Source organism: Amblyomma americanum, chromosome 1, assembly GCF_052857255.1.
Source record: "Amblyomma americanum isolate KBUSLIRL-KWMA chromosome 1, ASM5285725v1, whole genome shotgun sequence".
NCBI classification, from domain to species: domain Eukaryota; kingdom Metazoa; phylum Arthropoda; class Arachnida; order Ixodida; family Ixodidae; genus Amblyomma; species Amblyomma americanum.
Window position 1 is genome coordinate 444,802,252 of NC_135497.1, and position 18,156 is coordinate 444,820,407.

An 18,156-nucleotide genomic window follows, 5' to 3' on the forward strand; every position below is an offset into this window, starting at 1 on the left:
AAAAAATTTCTTAACTCTAACTCTAAAAGACGCAAACCATGTTGGATTAAAGTAGTGTTTGCGAAAATAGCACAGGAGTGCATGACTGCCACGGCCTGCCCACATTTACAAACAGCTGCTCTAGCAGATACAGAGAGCCATATTGCAAAAGGTTCAGCATGTTTTGCACACACATAACTATTGCAAGAGACAATTGCAGGACCCACAAAATCTTGGAAATTCTAGAGTAGCGTGTTGAAACTTCGAGTAAATAATAAAATAAGTGGTAGGCACCAGGAAATGATTTTTTCAAGCGCCAATATTGAAATGATTCAATCCACTGCTACAGATTCACCGACTCGCTCGGTTACACCTAAACAGAAAAGTGTATGACACCCACAGAGCAGAGCCTTGGAATGTTAAGAAATGTCGTACCGATTATGCCGAACAAATGATGCAAAATACAGTAGAATCTCGATGATACGATTATGGTTGATCCGAATTTCGGGATGATATGAATTTCGAGTGTCTTGGATGGTCTACATTGTACAGAATGCATTACGATTCGGGATTATACGAACAATTTTGCAAGACGGCGCGGATGATATGAACACGCGACCAACCACCCGCGCACGCAAGCGAGCCCATGCAGAGGGGGAGAGGGTACCAGCTGCCGCCACTGGCCCTCTCTACCCCCGCCTCCCTTTTGCCGGGCGTGCGCTACAATGCGTTGCCTGTAGCAACCTGACAAGTCAAGGTGAGTCACGAGCCCGACAGGAGGGAGGGTGAAGGGAAGAAAGTGGACGAGTCAGCTGTTGACGATTGGCTGAACACTTTGCCGGCTCCGATTTCAGAGTAGGCGCCGCGCGACATATTTAATGCCGACGAGGTGGGCCTCTTCTTCAGTCTGCACCCAGAGAGGACTTTGTGCGTGAAAGGCCAGGCATGCCAGGGCAGCCAGAAAAGCAAGGAACGAGTGACGGTGCTTTTTTGCTGCAACGATGACGGCTCGGAGAAGCTGCAGCTTACAGTCATCGGCAAGTCTAAGCAGCCAAGGTGTTTCTGATCGGAAGGACGCTTGCCTGTTTTGTACAGAGGGAACCGAAAGGCATGGGTGACTGCAGATTTATTTTGTGAGTTCCTCACAAACTTGGACCATAAAATGGCATCCAAAAACCGAGGGATTTTGCTTTTTGTCAAACAGTGTTCTGCCCTACCAAAGCAAATGACTTTCAACAACATCACAGTCAGGTTCCTGAGCCAACGAACACTACCAGCCATCTGTGGCCACTAGACGCGGGAATCATTCGCAACGTTAAGTATCACTTCAAAGGACTTTTAGTGAGGCGTCTTTTGGCAAAAATTCAGCGCAAAGATGTGAATTTGCGGATAAGTCTAAGTGCACTTCCTAGCCATGTCTTGGGACAATGTGACTGCAGGGACAACCTCTAATTGTTTTCGAAAATGTGGATTTTACATGGGGCCTGATGTGGCTCTGACGGAAGATAATCAAGAGCCCAGTGAGGATTTCACGATTGAAGGCTGGTACAGTCTCGCAACTCAAGCTTCGGCTCGAGACTTCTTAACCGCAGACGACGACGTTGCTACATGCGGGTTAAGAACCATGGAAGAGTTAGTCAATGAAGCAGACTGAGATGAACTCGAGGATCCTGACAGCAATAGTGAAGATGCCAATGAGTCAGACCAAACGCCATCAATGGCAGAAACCTTTCACGTGCTTGATGTCCTGCACCGCACCGCTGGTGCCGGCAACATGAGCGACGAAACCGCTGCACTGTTTTATGCATTTCAGATGGGGCTGGTCAGCGACATCGAGGGCAGGAAAGTGCAGAAGAGAAGTGCATTACAGACTTTTTCAGCCAGAAGTAGTTAACCATAATAAAGTTTTTGTTCACATTCATGTTGAAGTTGGCTTGTTTTGGATCATACGAATTCGGAATGATAAGAATATTTTGAATGTTCCTGAGGAATTCATATCATCGAGATTCTACTGTATGTTACCTACACTAATGAACGAACTCTATTGCCATGGTGATTTTGCCCTACCTAAAATTTCTCTAAAAAATTGTGCCAATGATTAGTGCAGTAGTTTTCTTGCTAATGCCATTCTACCAACTCATGTCAACTCCACTAAGTTAACTGATTTTGTCTGCTCCATAGTCCTCCTTATTGTGTGCTGTGCACTACTTACAACTTTTACTAGACCACAATTCCTCTTATGATCTCGTTTTTGTTTTTGTTTTTTCAACTGTGACACATGATGCACGAGCATCCAAGATGGGTTCGCTATGCTGAGCATAGATGATCATCATTCTGCACTTTTTTCTTTTTCTTTGCAGATATACTCGCGCTACCTTCAATGCTGCTCTGTAAATAGGAAGTCAGGATCTCTAAATTGTTTATACAGCTTTCTCCCTGGCTTTCCTTGTAACACCTTGCTGCAAAATAAAAATTCAATTATATTCAAGTTTTAGTATAACTTTAGGAGAAAAGGAGGATAGTGACCACATTCGGCATAGAAGTCAAGCTATTTGCCACAGACTGTTCATTTGACTTCACTGACGTGCCAAAAAAATGCCCAATTACACATGAGTAGAAGTAACATTCAAGCAGTACATGCAGTTACCTGAAAGGTTGGAAGAAGTCACAGGAGTCTTTCAAATAGTGCTTGGTGTGCATGTACAGCCTTATGAGCACACAACAGAAGATTTTTCAAAACAAAAGCGTGACTGCACCTCAGGATTGAGGAGTTTTAACGCAACGAAGCATCTCAGGCTACGAGGGACACTCTAGTGGAGGGCTACAGATTAATTTAGACCATCTGGGGTTCCTTAACGTGAGCTCACATCGAATAGTACACGGGCGTTTTTACATTTTTCCTGCATCAAAATACGGCTCTGCCGCAGGGATGAAACCTGCATCTTTCGGGTCAGCAGCTGAAAGCCCAAACCACTGAGCCAACGAGGTGGGTGCGAATGCATCTTAGGCTTCAGTTCATGCTTAAGGACAGAATGATTAACAGGCAACAAGAAAACGGCTTTAGAATTCTTCACTGCCCCAGCTGAGAAGCATGCTTCTGGCACCTGACTAGGATTTACTTCCCAATCCAAATGACTGTCTCTGTTCACAGAATCGAGCTTATGCAGCGGATATGCCACAAAGTTCTGTATGGTTTAATTTTCATTGCCACGCAAGACAACCTTTCCACTGCTTACTTTGGCAATGTGGCAAGCTTGTTGACGAAGGATTCCAAAAATGCTTGCATAATTACCTGCCATAATGAGGAATGTTCACAAAGATGTGAGCAGGTTATCAGGAAGGTTTATGTTGCACTCAAATGGTGCACAGTCAAGAGCTTCAGCATGCTAGGTCAATGACTATGCATCTGCCATCACTGTGGAGTTTCTTTTGTGAGAAACACTTCTGCCAAGTAAATTGTTTACTTTCACAGACTTCACTTGCCTGCCTGCCATCACTGCCGTGCATCTGAATTGTTGTAAATGTTCAGTGCATGCTGGTTGCATATATGCATTGGGGGGGGGGGGGGGGGGGCTCTGAATTGATTTTAACAAAACAAAAGCCTTGGCATGATTTTTATTCTTGTGGTACTTCGCAGGCTCAAGTTTCAGCCCGAGATCTCTTAGCCCAGTGCGATGACAAAAACAGCTGTTTCGGCCAAGGAACCCACAAATGCAGGCTTAGCCTGAAAAGTTGAAGTGGTGTCTAGTGCACGTGATGAGTAAGAGGAAGCAGGGCTCACCTTCCCCATAGACAATCCGACGTACTGCACGCTGCCCAATGTATGTAACCAGGGCTGTTGTGACAATGAGGACAGCCGGCTCAGTGTCCTGATACCTTGCATTGAGCATGTCACGGTGGAGGTTGACGAGGCCGCATACCCGCCAGAAGGCATACAGCAGGCTCTCCTTCTGCACATTTCAGCAAGATATGCAGGAACAGTGCGCTGCACCATCATCAGGCCCTTTCTCGTCACTTTTTTTTCAGTTATTACAAGATACACTCCGATTCAAGGCTATGCTTTGTTACCCATGCCCAAGTGGCCGCTCCTGGTAGTAGTGCTCACTCACTGAATATGACTAGAGACAGGCAGCTCATTTCTGCTCAGTTTTTAAGCAGGCTCATCCCAGCCCACAGCTGCTTGGTGTGCAGGGCTTGTTCACACCCACCACTTATAATGCTAATGGTGATGAGCTGAAATCGCAGCATGCATGCCAGACTTGAGTGACTGCATTTAACAGACTTTGGAGGCTGACCTCACCCTGACTACAATCGTTAAATTAAATAAGGGAAATAATTTGGACAGCAGGGCATACAGGTATGCCCAAGGGCAATATGGTGCATTCACATGCCACTGCTGCTACCGCAGGTGGGGCGATCAATTCTTCAATACCCTGAACCCCTCAGAGCAAACCCATACGACCTCCTAAGCTACACAACCTCATCTGTAGCTACCATGCACTACACCCGTGTATCTCTCCACACTTCAAGTCGTTCCTGCATCAAAGAACTTACTCCGCCAGTTCTCTTTTCATACAAGACCCACCTTTCACGTTCCCAAAGGGTCTTCATCAATAAGATTTATGCTGATATAGTCTGGCGAAATGGCGATGGCCCGACATCACCGCAGTAGCGTGCTCGCGCTGCGGGCTCTACTGTCACGCAAACCTTGCCCATTTACTCTGGCAATGTACAGCATTTGAAACTAGGAGAATGGCCATACAGTCCCTCCAGCACATAGATTACCATGCCGCGCTGCTCACGAATACTGACACACAGCTCTTATTTGGTGCATATGGGGGCCAAAGCAGCCTGATCAGCGTGGTCTAGGGGTGCCGACTAAAGCCCTTCTGATCAGGTCCAGCCATAGCAATACGGAAAACAACGATTCGGACCTCAAGTGTGACTAACGTTCTTTCCCCATTTCTCCCCACAGTAGCCCTGTGCCTTCCTCTCAAAATAAAGGACTTTCAATCAATCAATACAGCCAGTATGTAGAAACATGAAAATAAATCAGTAATAAGACATTCGTTGATTTTTTGTGCCTTGCAGACCAGAGTAGAAAGTAATAATTCAGCTCCCGCTACGACAGGCAATAAGCAGAGCCTTCAGCAAGAAATTCCTTCACATCTGACCACAGCACCTCAGGACATAATATAAAACAGCTGTGCCTGTTACTCTGAAAGGACTTGATGTAGTTCCGAGTTCCACAGTTCAAGGGCCATAGGCTGCAGTTATGTGCCACTAGGCCACATCACCACAGCAATTGCCTAATGGCAGAGCACTTGCCTCGTATGCAGGAGGTACCAGGTTCAAAATCTTACTGCCACTAGGAACCCACTGCTTATTCTGAGGAGTACAAGTATTCCCTACCCTACAATGTGAAGTCTGGAGAAGTTGTGAATTCCCACCTCATTTTGTCTGTGGGGTATCCCTGCAATGAGACTGTACACCTCCATCACCCTTCTTGCTTTTCCAAGGCACAAGACGCTAGGAAAAAGCTGCCACCAAGTTTCGAGGACCAAACAATGCCTTCCTGTTCTACCTGTTTCATTTATTTTCTTACAATACCAAGTGGAGTTTCTTGAGACATGAAGGAGCTAGACATCGCAGCGGACACGGTGTCTAGCTCCTTCATGTCTCACCAACTGGCCTACACATCTACCCTCCTACGTTTCTTGAGATTTCTTGAATCTACAAAGCAGCATTTTTTAGTGCATAAGCACTAATCCGATGGGTGCCAAGCTGAGAAAAATCGTCCGTTGTTTTTTCACATTGTCTATTCACCTAGCCAATGCAGATGGTAAAGCTGCAAGAGTTCTCTACATCTTGAATATGACACAGGACAAAGCAGAAAAACTGCCTGTGGTGAACATGTTGCACATCCTTTAATACAGGCGCTCATCGATGTGTGCATATCCACGGCAGAGAGGAGGCAGGAAGATGGGATTTTTGACACCACAAAACAAAATGAACACGGGTTGAGGGAGAGCCTCAGTCCAGTATCCAACGTTTCAACATAAGGTCTTGTCTACTTTCTACAGAGCATTTTCTAAACACCGCAACTGAAATTTAATCACGGGCTATGGATGCAGCCTCTTCTCAACAATGTGCTAGCTTCATTGATTTCATCTGCATTTAATAGATTCATATAGTCATTCAAACCCTTTTTTTTTTTGTAATAAGTCAAATAATTCCAGCAAAGAACTGGTGCAAACAGACACAAAATACATGTCATAAGTTTCACAAATGTTCTTTGCGTGACACTGGCTGACATTTTGTACATTATTTGAGGTACTGTTTTTGCTAAGCACACTTAATTTTCAATGTCGCATCCTTTATTACCAGCACGAAATTAGCAACACTTCGAACTGTAAATGAAAGAATGCTTATGTAATCTGGATCAATGTTTGTGCTGAGTGCATGCTATATTATTCAAATTTTCCATATGTTTCGTTTGGGTGTTGTCTACTACAAGGCAATTGTAAGGCTTGTAGAAGACAAATGAGCTGTTTACATATATTCCATAGTTGCTGCATGAAAGGTAACTTATTCACAGACTTCAGCAGCAGCTAGTTCAAATATAAAACATAACTGAAATTAGCTCCACTTGATGTCTGAAAAAAGTTATCTTTTGTGCAGTAACTATGAAATTTAAGCAAACAAGTGAACTTTTCATCCATTCATTTTCTGAACACACTTCTAAACAGTTTTCAGTCATGAGGGATGTGGCATTTTATCACAGCTGCAAACAGTATGCTTGCTGAATGATTCTACAGCTTCCTTGCCAGAAGCTAGGCCCACGAAACTGTCCCACTAAGCGGTGAAAAATGAACAATTACAGATGGCCTCCAAGGATCTAACATTGTTCAATTCATATTAACAAGACAGCGTTAAAGAGCCCATTCCCCAGAAAATCTGGTGCGAGCATTGTGAACGAGAAATCATGGGCATGGCTCTGGAAGGTGGTTCCCAGAGAGCAACCTAGAAGGCACGTGGGCCACCTAGGTTATGTGACCTTGAGGCATCATCACAACCTGCCCACCGGATAGTGAGCAAACTGCCCACCGTGGTGGCAGTTAAATTAATGATTAGTCGCTTGGCAATAGCAACCTGGGCCCACCACTGGGAGCACCTGCCATCGCAGGGCAGTGGCGCATCGCTTAACTGCTACACTGATGAGCCAGGAGGTGTATGAGGACTCCCAGGTATCTATGAATGTAAAGCAGAGAATGACCGTCTGCATGTATGGGAATTAACCGAGTACGCTATCGCGTCATACCCTTAATTTTCTTGTCGCAATTCCCCACCGTCTGGAACAGCCAGTAGGCGACCATGGTTTTCTTTGGGAATAAAAGGTTCTTACCCAAGCTTAATTGCCAATTTTGAGATATTTTAACGAAACACACTTATCAACAGGAAGAATAAAAGTACTGCCACTCATCCTAAAGACAAGTGAGAATTGTTCTGTTATTATTGTGAGGTCTGTATTGACTCTTCATTTTCACTTGATGCATGCCAACCATGCCATGTACAAAAAAAATCATAGGCATCTGCAATGGAGACACTGAAAAAGAAACCTTAAAAAAATAATAGTGAGACCAGCACCATAAAACAAAGCAGTTTGCAGCTAATCAGCAGCCAAATCCAAAAGGCTGTCTTCCCGAAAACTCCAGTTTGTGAACGGCCTGTGGCGTATCACTGGCTACAGTGACTGGCCAGCACAAAGGCCCTGGCCAGTCACACAAACAGCCTTGTGAACTGGGCCCCTGATTTGCTGATGACAATTCTGACTCCCATAACAATGCAGGGCCTTTGTGAGACAACAACGGAGGAAGTGTCCAGTAACCGCAACTGCTGCTACTCAAGTAGAAGCCACAGATCCACTTGCAAAACGGTTCATCGCTCACAAAAACAAAATGCCAACTGAGCTTGAGGTGATGCGCAGATATGAGAGAGAGATACACATACAATGTCGCTCTACTTTGGGCATATTTTTTGTGAAAGTGGCTTTCTTTACAGGCAAAGGAACCAAACAGCCCACTGTGAAACACAAGCAAATAGAAAAGACCACCAGTATGCTGCTGCGAGATCTTCAACCCCAACCCATGCCAATAGACATTGTGTAGCAAGTGAACAGCAGGTCGCAACTATGAAGGAGAGGACACACATGTGAAGGAATGACTAGACAAAGAGGTGAATAGAGGGAGTCAGGCAGAGAGTTGCTCTCTGTGACTCCAACACCTCAGGCATTACACAACTAGTAACGCAAGTTTTTCTTTGGAAGAAATACCTCCACTGCTGTTTTAGCATTAAAAGCATTCATCTCGAAGGAAACCCTTGAGACTAAAAGGAATATGTAATCATGCCCACAGCCAAGCATAAAGGAGGTGAATGAATGGCTTCAATGGTAGAATACTTTCTTAACTCAGTTACAATCCTGACTGGGAAGTTTACTCTCAGGTACAAGGCAGCAGCCATTCCGAATGAGCCATCTGTGCTGGTGCAGTCTGCATTGCATTAATAATCTACCATAACCTAAACTTTTCGGTGATGGTAAGTTCCGCCACTCATGCCCACGCCTGGCCAAGAAGTTAGTTTGCAGTACAATATAATTTGAACAAGAAAACTAGTAGATAAAATCCTTACATGAAGTCATTACACCAAAACAGGTTACAGAATAACTCTGGCAATGTACCAGGAAATAAAACATTTCCTGATCTGTGCAAGTTGCAACTTGCAGTGTGCAAGTTGCACAAATCATGGAAACAATCTGCAAAAGAAAAAGGGGCGGAACAAAAGTAGTAATGTAAGCAAGACAAAATTGAAAACGTGATATAGATAACACAGTACAGGGAAAGGTATCACACTGATATGGTGAAAGATGTGAGGCATACTGAATTGCTTGAGCAAGGAACAAAGTCTACTGAATGCAATGAAATTCAGAGGTAAGAACCAATGTTTTACATGACATACCATACATTAAGCATATTTTTTTTTACAACAGCATTTTTCCAAATCTGTTATTCCACATATCTAAATTCACACTTGTATTTTTTTCAAAGTGTCAAGTCGCACATTATTTGCAGCCTAACCAGCTCCCCCTCATGCAGCATCATAGTTGCTTTTGTGGGAGTACTGCAGGACTCCCAGAGCCCATCACTTTTCCACTATGCATCACAGCTCCTCTGCCTCTCAAACTGAATGGTGACGTTTGCAATGCAGCTTTATGCATCTCAGCAAATCCATCAGTAGTCCCGTCTAATTTCGCCCCACATTTACATACATACAATGCGGTGCCTTTCCATATCCCAAAAAAAGGTTTAAGGTCACTATGCTCTTCAAGCAAAGGTTGGCCCATGATAACTGCACACCAGTTTGCTTTCCTCCTGGTTTCTCCCACACTGATAAGCTTCAGTGGTTAAACCATTGCCTCCTGCTCACTGACACCTTCGGCTTTTTGCTGGTCTCAACTCTCCACGAAGCACAATGTACCAGGCATAGTAGATGATTCGCCGCTTGCTGGCACAGTCATCGGCATGACAACTTAAAGCTTAGTCTGCTGCTCTTAGGATTTTTTTCATTCCCTTTAATAGTATAACGTATAATAAACAGCAGTGGCAATAGTGAATACACCTGCATAAGCCCTTGTTGTACCTGGCTACTAACTCTGCTTATGAGTTTTTTCAAGCCACCACCATAAAAGTTTCTTCACAGACCTCCAATAAAGGCATAATTAAAATTAAGATCCACCCAAGAAAGCCACACATGCAAATATGAAAGCTAACAGCATTTCAACCTAACCGTATCGCTATAATCAAGAGTATGATGCACAACATTATTCTGTTAGACATTACAGCATCACTGTTGATTCCCCAAAACTCAATAATATTGTTATACATTTTTGGGTAATCGGGTTCACTAGCATTTCACAATATATGCTATAACACTAATTTCATAATTTCGTGTGCCATTTCAGAATTTCATTGCATAATTTCATGTGCCTATCAAGGAATGCCATTCACTGGTGCCCATTTTTTTGGTGCAGTAATTCAAATGGGCCGGAGCCAACAGATTACCTCCTAGTCACTTCATCTCCACACTCCTTCAGCATGGTTATTTCCACTGCAGTACAAACACGTGTCTCATTGGCTTCAAATGAGTCTAACTATGCACCAGATGCAGCCACCCTGCTCCCACAAAATTTTTAATCTCATCTCCACACCCAACCCACTGCCATCCCCCCCTGCTATTTTTCTCTGCTCCTGGAATCCACTCTGCTACCCTCATGGACCATTGCTATTCATTCTCCACATTACATGCCTTGGCCATGCTCATTTCTTCATCTTGGTTTCAGCAAGGATGTCATTAACCCCTTTTTGTTCTCTAACCCACTGTCCTCTGACAATTTTGTTAACTTTAACCCTATCAATTCTCTTGTCATGGCTCCCTTCGTCGTTTTCAGTTTAATTTCAAGCCTTTTCGTGAGCCTCCTTGTATCTAACCCAGAGGTGAGTGCTACCAAGATACACCTGCTATGTACTTTCCTCTTGAGGGATACTGGTAAACTGATATCCACAACTTGAGAGTACCTGCCATATGCACTTCAACCCAGACTTATGTTTTTTTTGCCATTTCCATCTCATGGTTGGAACCTGCAGCCATTATGCCTACACAGATGTACTCCTTTACTGCCTATAGTAAACTGTTGTTCGCTTTCCAGACTGTTTAACGGTATTTAAGTTTTCTCCATATAAAGTTTCAGTTCCACCATTCTGCTTTGCCTGTTTACGTCCTAAATCACGTGCTGAAATTCATCCCCTCAGTTAATCAGTGGGGCAGACATCAGCAAACCAGGTGCTACTAGGTAAGGTGTTCTCATTTTATTTATTTAATTTACTGCTACCCTCAGGGTAGAAATATTACAGAGGGCAGTGGGTTGAGTACAAAAACACGAATATGCACAGCAAGAACAAACTGTGGTCTCTAGCCCTTAGCACATTAACCCATCAGACAAGTCTCGTAAACATGCAGCGAACAACACTGGGGGAGAAACTTATCTTGCTGGACACCGATTCCAAATGGCAGTAAGCCACTTTTCCTGTGGAGGAGTACGGTTGCTGTGTAGTCCCTATAGATATTGTCTAGCACCTTCACATATGCCTTTTCCTTGAGCTAGTTACAAAGGCCTGTGTGACTACTAACATTACAGTCGAATCAAATGCTTTGTAATGTTTGAAGGCTACTATAGCCTTTGATAGTAGTCTATTAACTCATCTAAAACATTACACGATTATACAAGTACCCTCTTCTCTTCTGCCCATACAGACCCTATGCTGCTTGCATTGTTACAACAACGACAGCAACCGCATTGATGGCCTCCAGGATTCAATCTTATCTCGTGCTCCTTTCTCCTGGTATATATCAGATTCCGCTCTTTACAGCAAGCTGTAACCTCGCTATTTTTTGGTATGGCATTCAGAATGGCGCATACAGCCATCACAGTTAAAATTCGAACATACATGCCAGTTGCGGCCCAAAAATTATTCCTGGATGCAGAGCTCAAGCTCTCGAAGCACTCGCCTCCAATCCACCCAGTGCCACCCTTGATCCACCCCACCCCCTTCACCCTCCAGAAGCACCACCCACTACCATAAATTTTTTACATATACATCGACATGTCTCAGGCTAATCTGGTTAACCGAAAAGCACCTGGTCTGCATTCTCCAATTCTTCCTACAGAAAAGGTTTCTCTCTGTTTGTAAACGAAATACACCACTGTTCAAACTTTTAGCATCAGTTTCATTATCCTGCAAAGCACTATGACCTATTTATAACTAAGCAGATCATTAATTTATTTTATGCCTACTGCACACAACACGGTCCAAACAGAACAAGCACACCAGTATAAAACTACAAAAGGAAGACAAACAGCATACAAGCACAGGTAACAGCACCTCAACATGATGCAAGAGCTTTCTAGACAATTTCTTTTTTAATATGCGACAACCAATGATCTTCGTTCACCATCCTTTAAAGATTTTTTAGCACTTGTGCTGCTTTTCTTTCACTTCCTTCAGTTACACTTTTTATACCTTGCACTTCCATGCTCTGCGTGTACAGCTCGGTTCATTGATATTCCTTTCATCGTCGTCCAAGAGCCATTCAGAGCATTTTTAAGCAGCCTAAAAGTACTAGTCTCGAAAAAAATTTACCGCCTCAATTGCCGCGTCGGCCTTACCCTACATCCAAGAAATTCTCACGCCCCCTTCATTAATTCAATTCACAACAGCTTTTTTTTTCCTTTTAGGATTGCATGCGGGTACTTATCACTTAATGATCACTGAAGATGCGCTTCCGGTGCCAGTAGACCAACCCCGAGTAGGAACAGTCAAAGGTCTTTACGAGATAAACTAGTGATAACGCGTGTTTATCGCGGATGAACATCGCTCAGGTTCTAGATCCCAGCCGCGAAATCTCTCACGGCCACTAGTCATTTCAACTTGTGCCCATGCGAGATTTGTAAGGACGCTACGTTAATTGCACCTTGTGGTATATATAGGAGAGTCCCACGAGACTGCTTGGCACGCGGCTAGACGCTAGCGCAGGAACCAGGAATGGCAGCACGAGAGTGCTCACCAGAGACGAGTCGGGCATCCTGGGCGTACGGAGCTTCAGCTTCGGCTTCACACTACTAGGCGGGCGGATCGAGGCAACCGGGGACCGCTAATCTTGCTTCGCTGCCCGCACGCAACCGACTGCCGCCTGGCCGTGTAGAAGGCGCCCCGTTTATCGGCGCACCAAAGCACTGATATCATGCCGCGATAGGTGAGAAGCTAGAGCCGCTTTTCCGGTCGACACCTGAACCGCCGGACAGGTACAGGAGCTCTCGAGACTCCGCAGACTACCGCTGCAACGTGCACGGTGCCAGCGAACAGAATATGACGCGCGCAAGTGGTGGCGAGACGTTCATTCAGCACGCGCAGATCGCACCCGTGCATACAAGCCCGTGCCAAGCCGGCCAAGCCTTGCCCGTGCCAGCGCCGGCCGCTCGGTTTGGATCACGACCGGCTTTATTACTTAGTAATAAAGCCGGTCGTGGTTTGGATTGACCGGCGACCCTCGTCAGCGCCTCCTCTATACTTTCTGTGCCTGGCCGAACGCTCTCCTCAGGCCGTCGGGCGCCGGCTCCACCGCCGCTCGCGGGTGCCGCACGGCGGCGCTGTGGGAGTAGAAAAATTGTGTGGTTTGGCTCGTGGCGCCGTCGGAGGAGGACGCTTTTTTTTCGGAGTTATAATTGGTTTTTTGGGGAAAGGAAATGGCGCAGTATCTGTCTCATATATCTTTGGACACCTGAACCGCGCCGTAAGGGAAGGGATAAAGGAGGAAGTGAAAGAAGAAAGGAAGAATAGGTGCCGTAGTGGAGGGCTCCGGAATAATTTCGACCACCTGGGGATCTTTAACGTGCACTGACATCGCACAGCACACGGGCGCCTTAGCGCTTTTCCTCCATAAAAACGCAGCCGCCGCGGTCGGGTTCGAACCCGGGAACTCCGGCTCAGTAGTCGAGCGCCCTAACCACTGAGCCACCGCGGCGGGGCAAAGTGCTTTTTTCGGAGCAAAGTGCTTTTTCGTATTTGCGCTTAAGCGTATATGCTGTCGGGCGGTAGTTTTAAACCGAGTTTAAACCGGTAGTTTAAACCGAGTGGAATCCAATCCAATCCACGGAGCTGTGCTGACGTGTCTCGCATGGGCTCCCGCCTCGAAGCCACTTTTCGGCAGAAAGAGTCAGCCTTCGGGCTCGAATATTTTGGACGACATCCGGGCCATTGTCCAGTGCCTGCTGCAGCCGGATTTTGCCAATCTACGGACACCTAGGCATATTGCCGGCTGACTGCCGGCCTAGCCATCGAGCTCGACCTAGCTCGTCACCTCTCCGCCGGGAACTGAGCGCCCAGGGACCCGCACAAATGGAGTACGCCGTGGAAGGCGAGAAAATATCACCGTCGGAGCTCGAGGCCGGAAAATGGGAAACCATTCTTCGTTACCGCGACCGACAACGAGGCCTGAAGAATAAAGGGCCCGCATCAACCGACGACGAGCCTGCGCAGGGGCACGGCCAAGGCAAGCCTAATTCCAATTTTCCATCGCGAAAGAACGGGAAGAAGCTACTTGCACTCAGCAAGAAAGCCCTTCTCCCGCGCTTACCGACCGACGACTACAAAATCGTCTGCCGACCACAAGGTTGGAATCTGAGGGACTTTGCGCCCGGACTACTACTCTTCTGCGCCTGCGAGGTGGCCAGGCTGCCGTATGATACGGTGAAGAATGAAGACATTATCAGAGTCAATACGGCCAACAACACCTTTACGCTATGCACACCCGATCGTCAACGGGCGACTGCATACGCCAATATTGAAAAACTGAACCTCCAAGATCAAACCTACAACGTAACGTCGTACGTGGCGGCGCCCGAAGACTCGGTAAAAGGGGTCATTTACAACGCCTACGCGGGAGACTCGCCCGAAGCGGTTCGCCAAGGCTTTGGAAACCGAAACGAAGGAATAGAAGTTGTGGATGCCCGAAGGATCGGGAAATCCAGAACAATACAAATCACCTTTTTTGGAAAGAAGCTACCCAGCCAAGTAATCTATCAGTGCGGCGTCTTTCGGGTCCACCCCTTCAGGGAGCAACATGAGGTATGCTACAACTGCAGGAGAGTAGGACACCGGGCCGATGTCTGCTACAAACCTACAAGGAACCTTTGCCGCCGCTGCGGAGAAAATCACTCGCCTCCACCTGAGGGAGAACAGCCAACCTGCCAACCCGTATGCATCGTCTGCAACGGGGGCCACAACACAGGCAGCCGGAACTGCAAATTCCGGCTGATCAACAAGAACAAACAAGGAACGCCCCATGGCAACCAGACACCCAAGCAAGGGGACAACGACTCATCACTACACGGACACCAGTCTAGGCCCAGGAAGAAGGAACACGGTGCTACCGGAAAAGGAGGAAGCCACAGCCGGAACAACTCCAGCTCCTTCCCGCCCCTGGGGAACCCTGCAGGGAACGACAAGAGAAGCTCAAGCCGCGGACGCAGCGATAGCCGCTCCAATAAAAAGGTGAGCTGGCCAGCAGAGGCCTCCCAATCTATTGACGCTCGAGAGAAGGAGTTTCAGATCCAACTACAATCCCGAGACAGAGAAATTGCCAGCCTTAAAAAAGAGTTGGCTGACATTAAACGCCTGTTACAAGCGCATCAGGTACAGAATGCCACTGCGGCTAGAATGCCACCCACCGCGTCCCAGGATTCGACCAATAATGCGATGGAAACAGACGCTATTTGCCACACTCCCTCCAACGCGTCCCAGTCTTCAGCCCATAACGCGACGGACAGAGACGCCAGAATAGCAACTAAAAGACCGCATCCTACAAAAGAAGGCGAGGAATCCAAAAGAAAGGCCGAGGCTTCGGAAGCCGACACCCCGCAGCCGTCGAAAGCGCCTACCAAACTCAGGGCAGACATCAATACTCTGTCAGAGAGAACTAGCGCTATATCAACAGAACAAGCAACCTTCCAAGGCCTCGTTACTACCAAATTTGCAGAGATAGATATTCGCTTTGCAACACTAGAGGGACAGGTATCCCAAATAGCCACCTGCATGCAGCAAATAATGGATAGGCTTACAACTATCGAGGCCCGCCTACCCCCCACCGTGGATCTGTCCACGACGCCACAACCATCTATAACCCAACATGGCACCACGCCAAAAATTTGAAATTTGGCAATGGAACTGCAGAGGCTTCCGCCGCAAGCGGGCCCACTTGCAGCTCCACATCCAACAAGCACCGTCTGTTCCAACCCCAGACGTGATTGCATTGCAAGAAGCTAGCGGCAGGGCTACACTGCCAGGCTATAAAGCATATCTGCCACCTCATTATGATACTAGTAACGCAGCCGGCTCCTTCACAGCCACTCTGGTGCATAGAAATATCACCGCAATTCAACATTTTATAAGTGATTCGGAAGAAGATTACACCCTACTTGAAATAGTACCAAGGCAAAAAGGAGGCTCAAATCTCTTCATCCTTAATGTATACAACCCTCCCAGAAACAAAGGCAATGGACTCCCACACTTGTTGATAAACACAGTAAAGCTGGCTGCTAGGGCTCAACTATTAATTGTGGGAGACTTCAACGCTCAACACCCAGCATGGGGATATACCAAAGCAACTCCGAAAGGGAACCTGCTCTGGCAAATCATACAGTCACTAGGGCTCACAACGCTAAACAACCCGAGCGACCACACACGCATGGGTAACAGTGTATGTGTAGACACATCTCCAGACTTATCCGTCTCTAAAAACGTCAAGGACGCAAAGTGGGTCAACACCGGGCAAAACCTTGGTAGTGATCACTTCATCCTTAGCATCACCTTCCCCACGACAAAACTTAAAAACAAAGCAAAAGAAATACGAACCACGGATTGGGACAAGTTCAGGCAACTTCGCGACAAAACAGCTCCAAAGGAGATCTCTAACCTTAGCGACTGGGTTATCTCCCTGAATGAGGATGTCAGCTCCACTAGCGTTGTGGTGCCAGTTGAGAAGGAGGAGCAGATTGCAGACTCAAAACTGTTACACCTGTGGCAGGCACAAAAAGGCCTCCAAAAACGCTGGAAGCAGCAAAAACACAACAAGCGACTACGCAAAAAGATCGCTGAAATCGAGAGGCGAATCGAGGAACATACACTTACTCTCCAAACACAACAATGGAACCAAATATGTGAAAGCGTCAATGGACAGCTCGGAAATAAGAAGACATGGCATCTTCTAAGACACCTGCTCGATCCAGAACAAACACGTCCCGTGCAACAAAGTCAACTGTACAGACTCATACATAAATATGAGGGTACAACTGAAGACCTAATCAAAGAGCTAGCAGAACGTTATCTAAACACGGATGATAGTACCACACAACCAGACTACCGGGGGACTCCTAATCCAAATTTAGACGCAGACATCACAGACGCAGAGGTCTGGTACGCAATTGGAAAACTGCGGACAACATCTGCGGCAGGACCAGACAAAGTAACAAATAAGACTCTCAGGAACTTAGACGCAACGTCGATCGCGGCGGTTACAGACCTTATGAACAAATACTGGCATGCAGGCAACATACCACCAGAGTGGAAACACGCGAAAATCACTTTTATTCCTAAAGCGGGTAAGAAACTCAGCACTGAGAATCTACGCCCAATTTCATTAACATCATGCCTAGGCAAACTCATGGAGCATGTCATCCTCAATAGGCTCCAAAACTATGCGGAGGACATGAACCTCCTACCTGAAACAATGTTAGGATTCAGGGCCCAACTATCTACCCAGGACATTCTCTTGCAGCTTAACAAGGACATAATTGAAGCTGACGAGGAAACAGGAACGAAAGCAATATTGGGTTTAGACCTTGTTAAAGCTTTCGACAACGTCACCCACAAAGCCATCTTGACAAACTTGTCAGAAATCAACCCCGGAGAAAGGACGTACAACTACATCCGATCCTTCCTCACTAACAGAACAGCAGTGATAACGGTCGGAACAATAGAGTCTGCCCCAATCAAACTAGGAAGTAAAGGAACGCCACAGGGCTCCGTCCTGTCCCCTTTCCTTTTTAACCTCTCCCTCATCAAAATTCCCCCCAAACTGGCACAAATACCAGACCTACATCACACGTTCTATGCAGATGACGTCACACTTTGGGTAACCAAAGGATGCGAAGGCTACATAGAAGACACACTCCAAGCAGCAGTGGACATCATCGAGGCATGCGCATGGGATTCCGGCCTCACTTGTTCTGAGCAAAAATCTGAACTCTTCGTGATCCGTCGTAAACAAAGAGGTAGGCGTACCACGACATCCCCCCCGCAAATAAACGTCTATGTTAATGGACGATCTGTCAAGGAGGTACAGACCATGAGAATACTGGGGTTGTATTTACAAACAAATGGAAAAAATACTGACACACTCACTAAGCTAAAACGCACGGTAGAAGCGACGGCGCGATTACTCCGCCGCATAGCTAACCGCAGACAAGGGGTGAGGGAAAGAGATTTATGCCGCCTAGTGCAGGCCTTT

The 18,156-nt window shown here is 46.3% G+C and overlaps 1 protein-coding gene across 1 annotated transcript in view; it reads right to left on the minus strand.

Annotated features, from left to right (window-relative positions):
• Positions 1-13,116, minus strand: part of Sply (Sphingosine-1-phosphate lyase) — a 128,486-nt gene extending 115,370 nt beyond the window's left edge. The window contains exons 1-2 of the mRNA XM_077650562.1: positions 12,658-13,116; positions 3,761-3,929 (exon numbers count right to left, since the gene is read on the minus strand). Of these exons, the coding sequence (XP_077506688.1) occupies positions 3,761-3,929; positions 12,658-12,675 (187 nt within the window). The 5' untranslated portion in view covers positions 12,676-13,116. The remainder of the gene's footprint in view (positions 1-3,760; positions 3,930-12,657) is intronic.
• Positions 13,117-18,156: the final 5,040 nt, after the last annotated feature.